Source organism: Gloeophyllum trabeum (genome assembly GCF_000344685.1).
Source record: "Gloeophyllum trabeum ATCC 11539 unplaced genomic scaffold GLOTRscaffold_00008, whole genome shotgun sequence".
Lineage (NCBI taxonomy): Eukaryota > Fungi > Basidiomycota > Agaricomycetes > Gloeophyllales > Gloeophyllaceae > Gloeophyllum > Gloeophyllum trabeum.
The window spans coordinates 942,383-956,631 of record NW_006920417.1 but is presented as its reverse complement, the minus strand read 5'-3'; the positions used below and the strand labels follow the sequence as shown (position 1 = coordinate 956,631).

The following is a 14,249-nucleotide window of genomic DNA, read 5'->3' as shown; positions in this document are numbered from 1 at the left end:
CACCATCTCATCCTTTTGCCTCCCCGGCGTGTTTGTGAGCCATAGCACCCTCGCACCTTGCACCCGGTGCACATTGGAAGGGTATATGCCAGACTAAAGCAGAGTATGGATAAATTAATGTATATTTTAATTGGCAAGCATCATATATCAGCACAAACTGCATGGCAACAGCAGAAATGTAGCAGTTAATGAGGATTCATGTCTCCCTTACCTCTCTATTGCTCTGGAATACACATAATAAGGCTACACACACATTGTGAAGGCAAAGGACAACCTGAAAGAGCTTCAAACGCGCTCATACTCGCGTTCGACACTGCAGCGAGCGCGTCCTAAATGAGTGCACGTGACACTACAGGGTCCGAATATGCCTAATGTGCCAAGTGCCGCGCGACTGGATGCAGACTAATACATCCTCCGCAGGAGTGTCTCAGTATAGACTCCAAAATATAGCGTGATACTGAGGTCTTACCAGTCACTGATCGCGGCAACCGGAGTACTATACTCATCGGTCCCGTGCTGTTTAAGATGTTTGACGGCGTGATTATATACTAGCTGCGCAGGTAGTGTCTTCCTTATGGAGGCCTTTTATCGAAGCTCGATAACTGCGGAGGACGTCGATGGCCCGCCTGCGCGTCACGTGCGTACCGAAGCACTAGTGTGACAAGTCTGTGACAGGACGCGTCCACACGTGTTTAGCTTTTCAGCCGGTCCATCCTCGTGTTTCTCTCTTTCTCCGAGTGATCTTAGGACTCTACTGCACGAAGCACTATGGATCACAGGGCAATTCCGATTTATGGATCCGGAACATCTAGCGTCGTGGTACTCCCAACAACTTGAATGGCAGCTCGCGGCAGTGCCGCTACTAATAGTGAGGAGGACGCCTTCAAGTTGCATCATTATCAATTTCGGTGCACTGCCTGCTGGCAGAGCCTGCAAGCAAGGCGACGATTAATATTCTGCCACGATCGAACTTGCAATTGAAGCTTACAGTAACGACTGGTATCAAAGTCCATACTAGGGTGGGATCTAGCTCGTTCCATCTTGTATTGGGGTGGACGTGTACCCCAACCTATTTGCGGGATCTCTCCGGCTTCCTCCTCGAGCGACGCGCAGCAACCAATAAACAAGCGTCTATATCTGCCTAGGTGCTACTGGATCCCTCAATCGATGCGGAGGTCCTGCCAGTCCGACTTTGAATGATATATCATCCCGGTTATATGGCGTGACTTGAGCTGGTGCGGGAGAAGTGCTATTAGCCTCGTACATGTGATATCTTACGAAGACCCCCGCATTTCATCCTTAGCTGTGCGCAGCTGAGGCCTTACGGAAGACTATGCAACTGCACTTGCCCCTCCGCAGGTCCTGCCCCAACCTCTGAGATGGAACCCCAGTGAGGTACTCGTCGAGCATATATAACTTGTGCGAAGTGCTACTATCCAGTCACTTCGGGGTGCAACCTCTCCTTCCATCTGGTTCTGCTAGAGCTTCTTTGGAGTACACGGGACGCAGGCCAAGATGAAACCAACGAGTACTGTGTCGTCTACTTCTACTGATGACGACGTTCCGAAGAACTACGTACAACACATTCTGAGGACGCAAAAGCAGTTACCGCCAGTAACTTGGCACAATTGGTGGAAGGAGTTGCAATGGATCAACGTCCTCGTCCTTACCATAACTCCGTGTCTCGCGATCTACGGCGCCTACACCACAAAGCTGACGCGGGAGACTGCCATCCTCAGTATTGTCTACTACTTCATCACCGGACTTGGTAAGTGACCTATTTACTTTGCTCATATTTCTACTGACATTAGATCGAAACGCGTAGGCATCACCGCAGGCTACCACCGCCTGTGGTCTCATCGCTCATACAACGCTTCCAAGCCGCTCGAATACTTCCTCGCTTTAGCCGGCGCGGGTGCTGTTCAGGGCGCGATCAAATGGTGGTGCCGCGGGCACCGCGCACACCACCGCTACACGGACACCGAGCTCGACCCGTATTCAGCCCAGCGCGGATTCCTATGGTCGCATCTCGGCTGGATGGTGGTCAAGCCACGGAGGAAGATTGGTGCGGCGGATGTTAGTGATCTGAGCAAGAGTGCGGTTGTACAGTGGCAGTATAAGTACTATTTGTGGTTGATGCTGGGCATGGGGTATACGTTTCCTGCTGTGGTCGCTGGGCTATGCTGGGGTGACTGGAGAGGCGGGTTCTTCTACGCGGGTGCATTGCGCTTAACGTTCGTCCAGCACGTAAGTTCCTCAACATCTTTCCCATTGAAACAAGCTAACAGTCGAACCTTAGTCTACGTTCTGCGTGAATTCTCTGGCTCACTGGCTAGGAGAATCTCCCTTCGACGACAAGCACACCCCGAAGGACCACGTCCTCACCGCGTTGGTCACGGTCGGCGAAGGCTACCATAACTTCCACCACCAGTTTCCCATGGACTACCGCAACGCGATCAAGTGGTACCAGTACGACCCGACGAAGTGGTTCATCGCTGCCTGCAAGATTATCGGACTTGCATCTCATTTGAAGGTATGTATGCCTACTGATAACGAAAAGCCTCGACGTGGCTCACCTCTAGCCCGCCCATAGACTTTCCCGGACAATGAAGTCAAGAAGGGACAATTGACCATGCAGCTCAAGCGCCTGCGTGAGGTCCAAGACCAAATCCACTGGGCGTCCGATATCAAGGAGCTCCCTGTCATCACCTGGGATACTTGTAAGAACCCTTTAATCCACGTCTCTCCGATTGTTGATTTGCCTCCCATTACAGTCCAGGAACAATCCGCCCATCGCCCCCTCGTCCTCATCGCAGGCATTATCCACGATATTTCGCCCTTCCTCGACAACCACCCCGGTGGCCGGCACCTACTCGTGCGGTTTCTCGGCAAGGACGCGACGGCTGCCTTCTTCGGTGGTGTGTACGATCATTCGAATGCCGCTCACAACGTACGCCTTCCCCTAGTTCACGAGACGTGTGATGGTACTTACGGTGCATTTCACATCCATAGTTGCTGTCGATGTACCGGGTCGCGATACTGGAGCATGGATACCAGCAAGGCGTGGAAGAGAAAGTTGTGCCTCCGGCGCAGAGGCTGCGGATCTTACGTTATAATGAGATGGGCTATGGGAGTTCCTCAGATGAGACCTTGGTGGGGGACGAGGAAGTGAAACTGTTGTAAAAGCATAAATCGGATTGTCACATCTCGTTAGCACGAGAACGGCAGGCAATGATGTAGAATGGATAATGTTACTGCTCACTCATCAGCTTCCTGGAATTCTGGCAACCGCATTCAATGGTTGTAAGTCGAGACAATTACGTTCCCTGTGAGGTGACTATATAAGGTGAGAGGTAACAATATTGACTCAGAACTGAGAAGCTCAAGAACTTCTACCAAGCTTGAAACGCGAAACGACCTTTCCGATCTTCACGCAAACCTCGGTCACCTCGAAGCTTCCAACATGAGGCGACGCCAATTGCGAAGCGAAAGCAGAGTTAAGTTTGGGTACCAGGTCTACGGGGAGTGCCGGGATTGTGGGGAAGGCGCTGGCGTCTCGGTTCTGCGACGGGGATTGCAGATGGCCTTCAATGCGAGAGGTCGAGATGGCCGAATGTGATTCATCGGCGACTGGCGCAGAAGACAAGAGAGCCCAAGCAAAGGAGGCATGAAATCGTGGTTCCGAGTAGAACGATTTCTGGCGGAGGAGCTGGAGGTGAGGCGTCAAGGCTGCGGACAGCTTCGAGAGCTGTTAACGATAAATGATGGGCATCGTTTGGGTAACTGAATGGATGAGGGACATACCTCAGTGTGGCCGGCTCCGACCTCGAGGGTCAGGAATATGCGAGTTTGCTCGTCATTCGTAAGGTTAGAAAATATGGCAAACGACGCAGAGAACCTAGGTTTTCGCAATCAGCTACACGCTAGACGTGGTCGAGGAGAGGACATACGAGGAATGAGATAGTGTGATTGACCTGACAGCGCGCGTCAGCTCGTCACGCTGATGAGCCCGAAGAAAGATGGGTCGGGAGAGAGATACGTGCAGTTCGTGCGGCACACTTGGGTCAAACGCTGATTCAACACATGAAGTATCACTGGCTTTCTCCGACTTGAGGCCTCTGAAAGACGCGTCTATAGGATGTAGGATAGGCACGCTCTTCTTCGCCTCTTTGTATGCTTTCCTCACCAGCCTGAGCAACTTACTCGCTGGTTCCAAGATCACTGGCACGTAAACATACGCCGCATATTGGCCCTCAATGTAAGGTGCGGTCCTAATCCTCCCTTGATGTAGTGCTGGATTGTCGACCGGCGTGGACGGCTTGAGTGAGGAAGACAAAGCGGGGAGCTTTCTGGATTTGGCAGCTCAGCACTGCATGACACCCACAATATTAGCAAAGATACCTCTTCTTCACCGGCGGAGGTGGCGATGGCACGTCAGTCCGTGGTGGTGTTTCGTGGTCGTCGTCGGAAGCGTAGTCGACGAGAGGCGCGGCCGGTCGCTTCATGGAAGTGAGACCCTAACCCTAATCCAGCGCTTCCTTTGCCACTGATGCTTACCGGGAAGTGCCGGCGCTGCTTCTCGGTATTGCTAGTTCCCTTATCGTACCCCAGCCCCAGCCTTATCTGACAGCAAGTCGGATATAGCGGGCGGCACCGTCGATCGAGGCGGTCTGCACGCCACGAACACTTGTCTTTTCTCTCCGTCTTCCACGACGAGCACGACCACTTTTCTGCCATTTCCAATATCTGAGTCTCAGACAGAACAGCAGCGAAAAATACCATGAGCGTCGCCTTCATCAATAATTTATCGCAAAATCAGTCGTCTTCCGATCCATCATCTGCACATACTCACTCGCATGAGCATGGAGGACCGGCTCACTCACACGACCATGGCTTAGGAGAGCACGGGCATACGCACGAGCATCTCGACAATCCTGGTATGCATTCTTCCGTTGGCCGGTGTTTCACCGAGGGGAACTGGTTCTGTAGGAAAGTACGCCGAGAGAGACCTGCCGGACTATTCGAATCGCAATTTCGAGGAGCGGGGTTTCACAATCGGTATTGGAGGGTGAGTATATATTTTTGCCTCCAACGCAATGTGTCATTTATACGACACGAGCAGTCCTGTCGGGTCAGGAAAGACTGCCTTGACACTCGCTCTCTGTCAAGCCCTTCGCTCAGAATATAACATTGGTCTGCCTCGTCGCCAGCTTTGTCTGCTCTTCAACTCAGCCTTGTCTCACAGCTGCGGTGACGAATGACATCTTCACTAGAGAGGATCAAGAATTCCTCATCACGAACAAGGCGTTGCCAGCGGAGCGGATCCTCGCGATTGAAACCGGAGGATGTCCGCATGCGGCTATTCGAGAGGACATTAGTGCGAACCTAGGTGCGACTAAGGATGAGACCAGAGCTTGGCCTGTATCTTTTTCTGTACCGATGACTGGTTGGCATATGCAGGCGCCCTCGAAACACTCACTGCTCGCTACAACTGCCAAATGCTCATCGTGGAAAGCGGAGGGGACAACCTCGCAGCCAACTACTCTCGCGAACTCGCTGATTACATTATCTACGTTATCGACGTCTCCGTAAGTCGCTTCTGCTCCCTTTTCCAGACCCCTCCAACCAGAACCTCTCTCTCTCGCTTTCCGATCCCCACCTTTTTGCGCACAACCCAGGGCGGCGATAAAATTCCTCGCAAAGGCGGACCCGGAATCACTCACTCCGACCTGCTCGTGGTCAACAAGACCGACCTTGCTCCGCACGTGGGTGCCTCCCTCGAAGTGATGGACCGCGACGCGCGCAAAATGCGCGGCGAGGGCCCGACAGTCTTCACCAGCGTGCGCGAGGGGAAGAACGTAGCTGATGTGGTGGGTCTAGTGGTGGCGGCGTGGAGGGCGGCTGGGGCACCTGGGAAGGCTGGGAAGACTGTGTAAGAGGTGTCGAGGGAGCAACAAATGAAATACAGGAGGACGGTGTATGAATATCCCCGGAAGTTTGTGCGAGTTCGTTGGTATTGGTGCTATGCTACTTGATTACATGTCAGGAAGCCTGGCATCTGTATCATATGCTCACGCCCCTGTCATCTCCCAAGAGGTGTGTTCAGCCTTAATCAAGTGATCCTGCCAGAGAAGCTGCAGGTATTATCGCAACGCAAGACAGGTCTTCAGGACAGTGGCTTCGCCGCCCATACTCTCTAGCCCAGCAAGTAGGTTTCGTTTCCGTTAAATCGCATACACTCTGCATTGCACCGTCATTGACAATCTTAGGAGCGTTCGTCCTGCCATAGCTGCTTCAGACTTGAACTCGACGAAGCGCACTGAAGTATACTTTGTTTGCTCAATGGCGTGCGCTTCGTTAGCTCCTACGTATATTCCGGCCACCTTATTCTCACATCACCGCCTCCTTTCTGAGCTGCGGATTCGCCTGTCACCTCTTTCATGTCCCTGAATTTATATGCATTCGATAGGGTCTTAAACACAGGGAAGGATTACCTGACAGCGGTCTTCTGGGCGTCTTCAGCAAGAATCTTGCATCCAGTAATTCATTTCCTATCGAGGGACCCCGTTAACTTAGGTTAGAGCTCCTTGTGCTCCAGCAAGGATCCTTGCTTCCCTTGTACATATTTCTTCTCGGCCGAGTGGCTGTCATCTGTGGTATGCTCATCCACCAATACTTCTGCTCCTAAACGATGGACCTTTTGGTGGCCCTTGGCATCAAACATGGCGTTCCCTTCTGCGAGTGCCGACATCGGCATCCTGTAGGTTTTTCAAGTTCATTCGTGACATAGGGCCAACTGTGAGTACTTCCTCTACCATGTCGGGCCTTATACAGTCAATCTGACTAGGTCTCCGCTTCCGGTTGGTGATTCATTAACGCCATCGTATCGGCCTTCAATTAACAGAAGGGCAGTATCCGCAAGAAACAGGAGATCGATCCTCCTTCATGCAAACAACGTGAGGTCGACTTGAAGTGTCAGCAAGCGAAGTGCCCGGCCTCTCATCGTACCCGGCATTCTAGCGGCGGTGTTCCTTGAAAACACCGCTGGACTCACGAGGCAGGTGCCACCAGTCTTTACCTGGCCTGGCCTATCGGCCTCATGTCGGACTTTCGCAAAAGGCTCGTCTGACGGAAGGGGTGCAGACAAGAGCTTGCCAACTGCATGCGAGTGTCCTAACATCCCCCGGCTTGGCGTTCAATGCCGCAGGTACCCGCATCATGATCATTCCAGGTGCTGCACCCTCCGCATTCATTGAGTGCGGCATCAAATAAAGACAAGTCGAGCGTAGTCCCGGGTACTCTCCGACGACGAGTCGTGAGCCTACAAAGGACGTATAATTCCCTTGTGCAATCTTGAGCTTCGCTTGTAACAGGGATTAAGACACCCGAACAAGCTTTCGGTACGCCAGGCGAAAATCATTGATAGCTGTCACTCAAGCGTTGATTCTGTCCAAAAAGTCGCTTCGTTCTGCTATTCGATGCCTCCTTGAACGCCGGTATTACTCTCCGAGTATGGACGATCAACTAACGGAAGGAAGGGCTGCACCTCTAGATCAGCGATGCTTGCCAAGAGCGCAGTCGACAGTGGTATGCACCCTACCACTTCCGGGACGCCGGTCCGGGGTTCATCGGTTCGTTCGTCCAGGTAATGAATCCGACGGCGAATATAAAAGTCTTTCTCTGATCCAGGGCCTCAATGTGATTTCCGCTTCTTCTATGCACAATAATACAGTCGGATGCAATCGTCTTGCACACGGGTCCGACCTCCGACTCGGGCGAGTACTGCATGCGAGATCAATGAAATCCTGCATGCAAGTAATTCCCAGCGGAGAGCGAATCTCACTTGCATTCCGAATTATATGAACTCCCGCCGTTGGAATGGAAAAAAGAGTCGGCAACCAGGGTCCTACACTGGGTTGGGAGCATCTTCGTCTCCCGAATGCTGTGAGTGTGAGCATCCCCTTCCGACACGATTCCGAGAGACTCAGACATATCAAGCCTGGTCATTTGCAACGGTCCGTACTGCACGGAAACTATGAATGAGGCGCTATAATTACCTCCTGCGCATACGAAGAGACCCAGAACAAGCGTACCCAGACCTGAGATCTTCTGATACTGTTTCCGGCGTGCGTGAAGCTTGATATGCAGACCTTATTACTATCACGGCCCCGCATCTCACATATGCAATCACAGCGACTATAATGGCGAGCGGCCTAGGCAAAGGTGACGAGTGTAGGCGCCGTACTCAGCGGCGCTTGTGGGTCCTCGGCTTGATTAGTTCGCAATCAGTGCCATCATCCGAGGACCAGGTACATATGATGAGGAAGTCAAAACAGGGGATGCAGGTCACGGGGAACTCGCAAGCCATCTCCTGCCAGGCGATGCATCGATCTCGTACCGAAGAGCATACTTGGTCTTCATGCTCGGTCATAAGATAGCCCGCCACAGTAGATCCACGAGCGTACATCTCAGGAGTCGCTCACAATACTCGTGACGCCCAACATAGGCCAACCTCCGACTTTCCGTATGATAACCAAGTTAGGCTCGCAGCAGCGGAGGAACATAGAGGGGCACGTAGTCCTGATGACCAAAGCAAGATGCAGTGGCAGAGTAGCACCACCTCCGCGGGTTTGATGCAGATGAGTCGCTACCGCAGTATAGGCATAGGTCCATCCATCCTTTGTCTTGTATCCGGCTTCGTAGCCCCCAGACTAAAATATCTCGCGAATCGGCTTTAAGCCGGACCTGTTCAAGTGCAAAAGTAGCCAGGGCAGAATCAAGAGATCAAAACAAGCGCTAATCACCCTATCTCGCGCCGAAGGTACACCGGCGGCGGGCCCAAGGTTAGTCTCCGGTGGCCCCGCAACAGCAGCGCCATTGGCAACGCACCGAATGATATGAACCGCACTCATCGTCGGGATCAGAATCACCCCTACGCAGAACAAAGGAGGGCCGGAGAACCGTATCATAGCACCTACCAAGTCCACAGCAGTGACAGGAATAAGCTTCGTTTGGTTTACACTTCACCATTTGGTCCAGGGTTCGCCGTCACGATCACAACTAACATAAAGTAACCTCATTCGGCTCGAAATAGATCAGAGATGGACAAAATAGAAACCGAAGACGGGGCTGCGGTGGATTGACCAACTGTTGCCGAGTCGACACACTGGGTACAATACCCATATTGAGCCACTGAGAAAGTGTGAAAGGAACCGGACAAAGATCAAATTTTGTTCATAGTGTTGCCTTGGAAAACAAATGAAAGTTCAGTGAACAGTGCTGAACAAAGATCATATCCTGTGTCACAATCAGATTTTTGCGCAGTCAAAAGTAGTATTTTCCCAATTCATTTCACTGACTGTGCAATGGACAATAATGAAAAAAGTTTGACCTTTGACCGGTTATTTTCAAAGTTTTGTGCATGCTCAATATGGGTGATGTACCCAGTGACAGCACGAACAGAGGAACGTACTCCGTTCGGGTTATAGTTCACAGTTCGGCCCATAGTTCGCTGCGACGATCAGAGCAAGCAGACACACGGAGAATATAGACCACAGCCGTTGCCGAGTTCACAGCAAGGGCGTCCTTCATAGCACGGCACGTACGTCCAGGCACCCGCCAACTGTTGCCGAGTGCGCGATAAGAAGAACGGAACCAACTTCAGCTCGCGTTCCGGTCCAGGGCTCACCGCAGCGATCGTAGCATCCCCAGACTCGATCAATCAAGTCACCAAAGGGGCACTTACCCCGCAACGTGCCCTGAGCACTCCCGGCCATGCGTCCCATTAGTTCCTCGACCGCGATCCCGACCACAGATCGCCACAACGATCGCAGCCCCGCTGCCTGATTCGACAAGCGCACCTGCGACGGGTTCACCCGACTCGATAGGCGCTTCGTCGAGCCACAGCTTGACCCGCCGGTCTTGTATTAGCGCGTCAATATCAAGCGGCAGCCACCTGCGGCCGGATATGGGCATCCATCGAGCGCGGGTATAAACCGAAGTGACCCAGAATCAAGCGGGAAAGAGACGCGTCCGGACGCAGTCGCGCTCACCAAGTATGACCGATGCCACAGCGCGAATGTACCCACGGATAACCTCGTAACATGACACGCGAGTCATCCACCGTCCTTTGCATCGCCCCACCCATCCCTATTGCGCGAAGCGCAGTAAAGCAAAGCTAACCGAGGTGCACGCACTTCGTTCCATGTCCCCACTCACCGCATCTCGCTCACTCGCTCCGCGGGGCGACCACGATCGCCACATTCCGCGCGCTCCCCGTCCCCTGATCAAAGAGACTCACCATCCCCGCCTCCCTCCTGTCCCCCGCCTCCTCCAAACCCTCTCTTAACCAGACCACCCGATCCAGCAGCAGCAAGCTCTCCACCGCCGGGCCCAGCAAACACCGCATCACGTACAAGCACCTCAGCCTGCCCTCCATCTCCTTCCCCTCCCTCGTATCCAGGTAGGCGTATGCGTCCGGGGGGAGGGATACCCCGGCTTTGGCCGAGGCGGAGCGCAGGAACGCGGGGAAGGACGTGTACGCGGAGGCGGGGAGCTTCCCCAGGCGCACCTGCGGCCTTGGGGCACTGACACTCTCCCCGGTATCACGATCGCAAGCACACTCAACCTCGGCGCGCCCGGTGACCAGCCCCCTCCGTTCGCTCTGCCCCTCCCGTCCCTCCCTGAGGCCGACCCACCGGCCCAGCAGCGCGCGCCACACCACCTTGTTCATAGCCAGCTCGGCGGCGCGGAGAGTGGCAGGGGTGCGCGTCCATTGGGAGGGGACTTGCGCGGCGAGCTGGACGTGGTGTTGCGTCAGGACCAGCTCGTGATTATTATCAGTACTATCGTAGCTATGATCCGGGCGTGTGTGATCGTGTCTGCGGTAGAGCTCCATCCTGGGCCGGGAGGGGTGCGCAGCGAGGCGCTTCGACAGCGGGAAATCTAAAACAACAGCAATTTGAGTCGCCCGCGAGCACAACCACGGTCCACGGCGTGGAGGAGCATCCACGAACCGTTTTCGGACATGAGGTTGTAACAGCACCCCACGACGAGCGCCGCGGCGGGCGTCCATCTCTGCTCGCCCCCGCGGGACGCGAGGACGCCGCGGAGGATGTCGGGGGTGAGCGAGCCGCAGGCGTGCAGGGCCACTACGAGCACCTGGACCGGCTCTGAGTGTTTGTGTTCATGTTCGGAGGTCCATTCGCTCACGGCCGAGCGCAGCGTGTCGGGGTTGATGCGGATGGTTTTGTGCGTGAGCGAGCCAGAGCTAGAAGGATGCGGGCTGCTTGTTTTGGCGTTGCGCGACTTTGCGGCGATCTTCTCGGCGCGGCGCTCGGCGCCCTGTGTTTGGCGGTCGTCGCCGTCGATGGCGAGGACGTGGAGGCCGAGGGAGTCGCGCAGGGCGCGGGAGAGGTAGCCCTACATAAACATGTTACTGCAAGTGAGATAGGGATAACCCCGATGTGCAGCAAGCTACGCCAGAGTACATAACGTCATAAACAGACCACACCCACCTGTCCAGCACCGACGTCCACGACATGGCTCACGCGAGCGAGCGCAGGCGTGGACGAGAGCAAATGCGCGATGTAGTCGACCATGCGGGCGACCTCGTGGCCCTTCTTGGGGGACATGCCATAGACGGCCGGGCGCTGCGTGGTTTGGATGGAGTCGGGATGCGGGTCGCGGGGGAGCTGGAGGCGGCGCGCAGAGGTGATTACGGATCGGAGCGAGGGTGGGATGGATGGGCATGCGAGGTCCTGGGATGTTGCGTCGAGGTCAGTGGGAGTGGCAGCGGTGATGCGGAGAAGACTGCACCCGTTGGTAGTGGTTGAGCAGGGACAGCCAATCGACCGTGCGCGCAGCGTCGACGTCCCACCAGTCGAGCCAGGCCGCGGGCGGCGTGAAGCCAGGCTCCGCGACGCGGTTCGGGTGCGCCTGGACGAGCGACGCGACGAGCGGGTCCGCGAGGAACGCTGCCAGCCCGCCGAGTCGCTCTGCGTTCATGCTTGAACAGCACATCCCTGCGGTCCTCCGACGCAACGCCATTGGCTACTACCTGCACAGCATTTCCAGAGTGGTTGGCCTCCCATTACACATGGACTGAAACGCATACAATACCGTAAAATACTATCCAGTCCTCTTCAATCCAGCCTGTGGCTATGTCCGAAAAACTGCTATTCGCCTCAGCACTCTCGTCCATAAATCCTGCCCCGCCCTTTCTCGTCAGAAACACTGTACCAAAATCCCTCAGGGCCATCCCCCCTTCCCTTTGTTCCGCATCTCTCGTCGGTACACACCAGGGTCCCTCTGACACACCTCTCTCTCCCCATCCGCGCCTTCCCGCCAATATTCTGGCAAAAGGCGCGCTTGGTACGCCCGCCGTCCCTTCTCATCACTCAATTAATCAATTAATCTCATTACTCACGTAGTGGCGCGCCATCTGGCTGCGTCAAGCCCTCTATCAAGGATCTCCGCTCTCTTCCTATATTACCCTTTATTTGTTCTGCTGTGTGAGAGAAATAGAGGGATCTGGTTACGCCTTCAACGCGCCGGCACTGAGAACGAGAACGAGCTCGCGCAAGCTTCCGCGTGATCTTCTCCAACGCGCGCCGCTTTCGCGTTGGTACGATCATGTTCCCCTTCCTGCGCGATGGGGACCTATCCCCCAGTCCTGGCTTCACTGTAAGTACGTATGAGGATACGTGCTGATGCCCATTGGGAAAGCGAAGGAACAGGACGACGATGGCCCGCGCGACGGCCTACAACTCATCAGCCCGCGCAAAGCCGCCATCCTCGCCGAATCCTCTTCCCCTTCCTCCAAACCTACAAGTCCACCTTCAAGCCAATTAACCAAAGCCGCAGACCCCGGTAGCGGCCTTGACTTGCCTAGCGTCCCAAGCAACCTCTGCCCCCGCCTCCCATCCTCGAGTTAACCGAAAAAGAAAGCCCGCTCAACCCTAACCACCGCCCCCGCCCCGACCCGGGACCCTCGCGCAAATCTCCACCTTCCTCGCCGCGGGGCACGAAACCACGTCCTGCGCGCTCACCTCCCTCGCCCGCTCCCCTTCCACCCCAGCGCGCCGCTCTCTCCTCTATCTCCCCCTCCCCCCCCTCGCCTTTCCCTCTTCCCCCGACGTGATGCGGTACAAAGACTCAGAACGACAGGTGATGGCGTGCGAGTACCACGGAGACGCTGAGGATGCACGCGCCGCTCACGAACCCCATGCGTGACTCCGCCGTCGTCCCCGAACGCGCGAGGAAGAACATGGTGGAGGTGAGGAAAGGCGATATCATCACCATCCCGATCCAGGCGGCTGATCAGCGCACGGAGGTGTGGGCGGTCTTCCGGCTTCAAGTTGTCTGCCTCTGCAACTACTCAGAGCTGACGGTTTGCTTTTCACCTCAATCTGTTCTCGTGCCTGGTACGGGGGTGCACTACCGCTACGTACACACAGAACCGCAGCGCTGGCGCACCCGCACGCGGCCCCCGGGCATGTACGCGCACATCCTCACCTTCCTCCACGGCAACCCGAGCAACGGGAACCGCGCGTGTCGGGTGGAAGCTCGCGGTGGCTGAGTGAGCGCTCCTCTTTTCTTTTCTTGTGTATTGTTGTTACTATTATTACGCCCGCACGCAAGGAGGGAGGCCAGGCGCGATCGTACCTCGCCCGTGGGCCAGGTACCCGTGCGCTCTCCGATAAGCTGGTGGTCGCGCGGGGTGTTTGTATGCCATGCCGTACGCAGCCGTGCGACCGCGCTGTTTCTCTGGCTTGCTTACTTTGTATCCGTGTATTGGTGGCGGGGCGGGTGTCTCTGTGCACTGTGCCGTATGTAGCCGTGGGATGGGGCGCACTTGCTTGCTTACTTGTGGGCGTGTTAGGATCAAAATGTTTTTGTTGCGAGCGAAGCGAGCAATTCTTCACTAGGGCAGAAGTCCGCGACAAACATGTACAAATTCTACTCCCGGTGGCTGAGGGACCCACAAAGACCAAGGGCCAGCTATAAGTTGATACAGAGCTTTAAATATCCTCGGATTGAGCCTGGAAAGGTTCCAGAATCAATGATACCTATTTACTTGCCCTACCTATCACAAAACATGCCACGAAATACAGTAAGTTGAGCCGTATGCATGCAAGGTTGGTGTGTATGGTGCACCAGCTGTGCCACATAACAGGACAACGTGTCGCGCCACACCACGTTACGCTTCGCGAGCAACTCTGCGCGAGCGCGCATCACTAGTACGTCCT

The 14,249-nt window shown here is 55.1% G+C and overlaps 6 protein-coding genes across 6 annotated transcripts; 4 read left to right on the top strand and 2 right to left on the bottom strand.

The window, feature by feature from the left end:
* The first annotated feature begins 1,419 nt into the window (after positions 1–1,419).
* Positions 1,420–4,308, top strand: GLOTRDRAFT_77409 (delta 9-fatty acid desaturase protein). The gene is made up of 8 exons (XM_007868790.1): positions 1,420–1,768; positions 1,826–2,247; positions 2,300–2,533; positions 2,594–2,720; positions 2,775–2,950; positions 3,013–3,750; positions 3,807–3,898; positions 3,951–4,308. Exons 1-6 carry the CDS (start codon positions 1,516–1,518, stop codon positions 3,181–3,183), a joined length of 1,383 nt encoding a protein of 460 aa, XP_007866981.1. The 5' UTR covers positions 1,420–1,515; the 3' UTR covers positions 3,184–3,750; positions 3,807–3,898; positions 3,951–4,308.
* GLOTRDRAFT_94143 (uncharacterized protein) lies at positions 3,383–4,505 on the bottom strand (the record flags this gene model as incomplete). The annotated part of the gene is made up of 4 exons (XM_007868789.1): positions 3,383–3,748; positions 3,805–3,898; positions 3,951–4,349; positions 4,402–4,505. The coding sequence occupies 4 exons, from the start codon at positions 4,503–4,505 to the stop codon at positions 3,383–3,385; spliced, it is 963 nt and encodes a 320-aa protein (XP_007866980.1).
* A 164-nt stretch (positions 4,506–4,669) lies between these two features.
* On the top strand, positions 4,670–6,149 carry GLOTRDRAFT_61984 (urease accessory protein UreG). The gene is made up of 6 exons (XM_007868788.1): positions 4,670–4,937; positions 4,990–5,068; positions 5,123–5,193; positions 5,246–5,389; positions 5,461–5,588; positions 5,679–6,149. The coding sequence occupies exons 1-6, from the start codon at positions 4,781–4,783 to the stop codon at positions 5,934–5,936; spliced, it is 837 nt and encodes a 278-aa protein (XP_007866979.1). The 5' UTR covers positions 4,670–4,780; the 3' UTR covers positions 5,937–6,149.
* Positions 6,150–10,005: 3,856 nt separating this feature from the next.
* GLOTRDRAFT_116519 (uncharacterized protein) lies at positions 10,006–12,006 on the bottom strand (the record flags this gene model as incomplete). Its single annotated transcript, XM_007868787.1, has 5 exons — positions 10,006–10,177; positions 10,233–10,944; positions 11,016–11,421; positions 11,517–11,759; positions 11,818–12,006. The coding sequence occupies 5 exons, from the start codon at positions 12,004–12,006 to the stop codon at positions 10,150–10,152; spliced, it is 1,578 nt and encodes a 525-aa protein (XP_007866978.1). The 3' UTR covers positions 10,006–10,149.
* Positions 12,007–12,633: 627 nt separating this feature from the next.
* On the top strand, positions 12,634–12,935 carry GLOTRDRAFT_130066 (uncharacterized protein; the record flags this gene model as incomplete). Its single annotated transcript, XM_007868786.1, has 2 exons — positions 12,634–12,688; positions 12,727–12,935. The coding sequence occupies 2 exons, from the start codon at positions 12,634–12,636 to the stop codon at positions 12,933–12,935; spliced, it is 264 nt and encodes an 87-aa protein (XP_007866977.1).
* A 266-nt stretch (positions 12,936–13,201) lies between these two features.
* GLOTRDRAFT_130065 (uncharacterized protein) lies at positions 13,202–13,579 on the top strand (the record flags this gene model as incomplete). The annotated part of the gene is made up of 1 exon (XM_007868785.1): positions 13,202–13,579. The coding sequence occupies one exon, from the start codon at positions 13,202–13,204 to the stop codon at positions 13,577–13,579; it is 378 nt and encodes a 125-aa protein (XP_007866976.1).
* Positions 13,580–14,249: the final 670 nt, after the last annotated feature.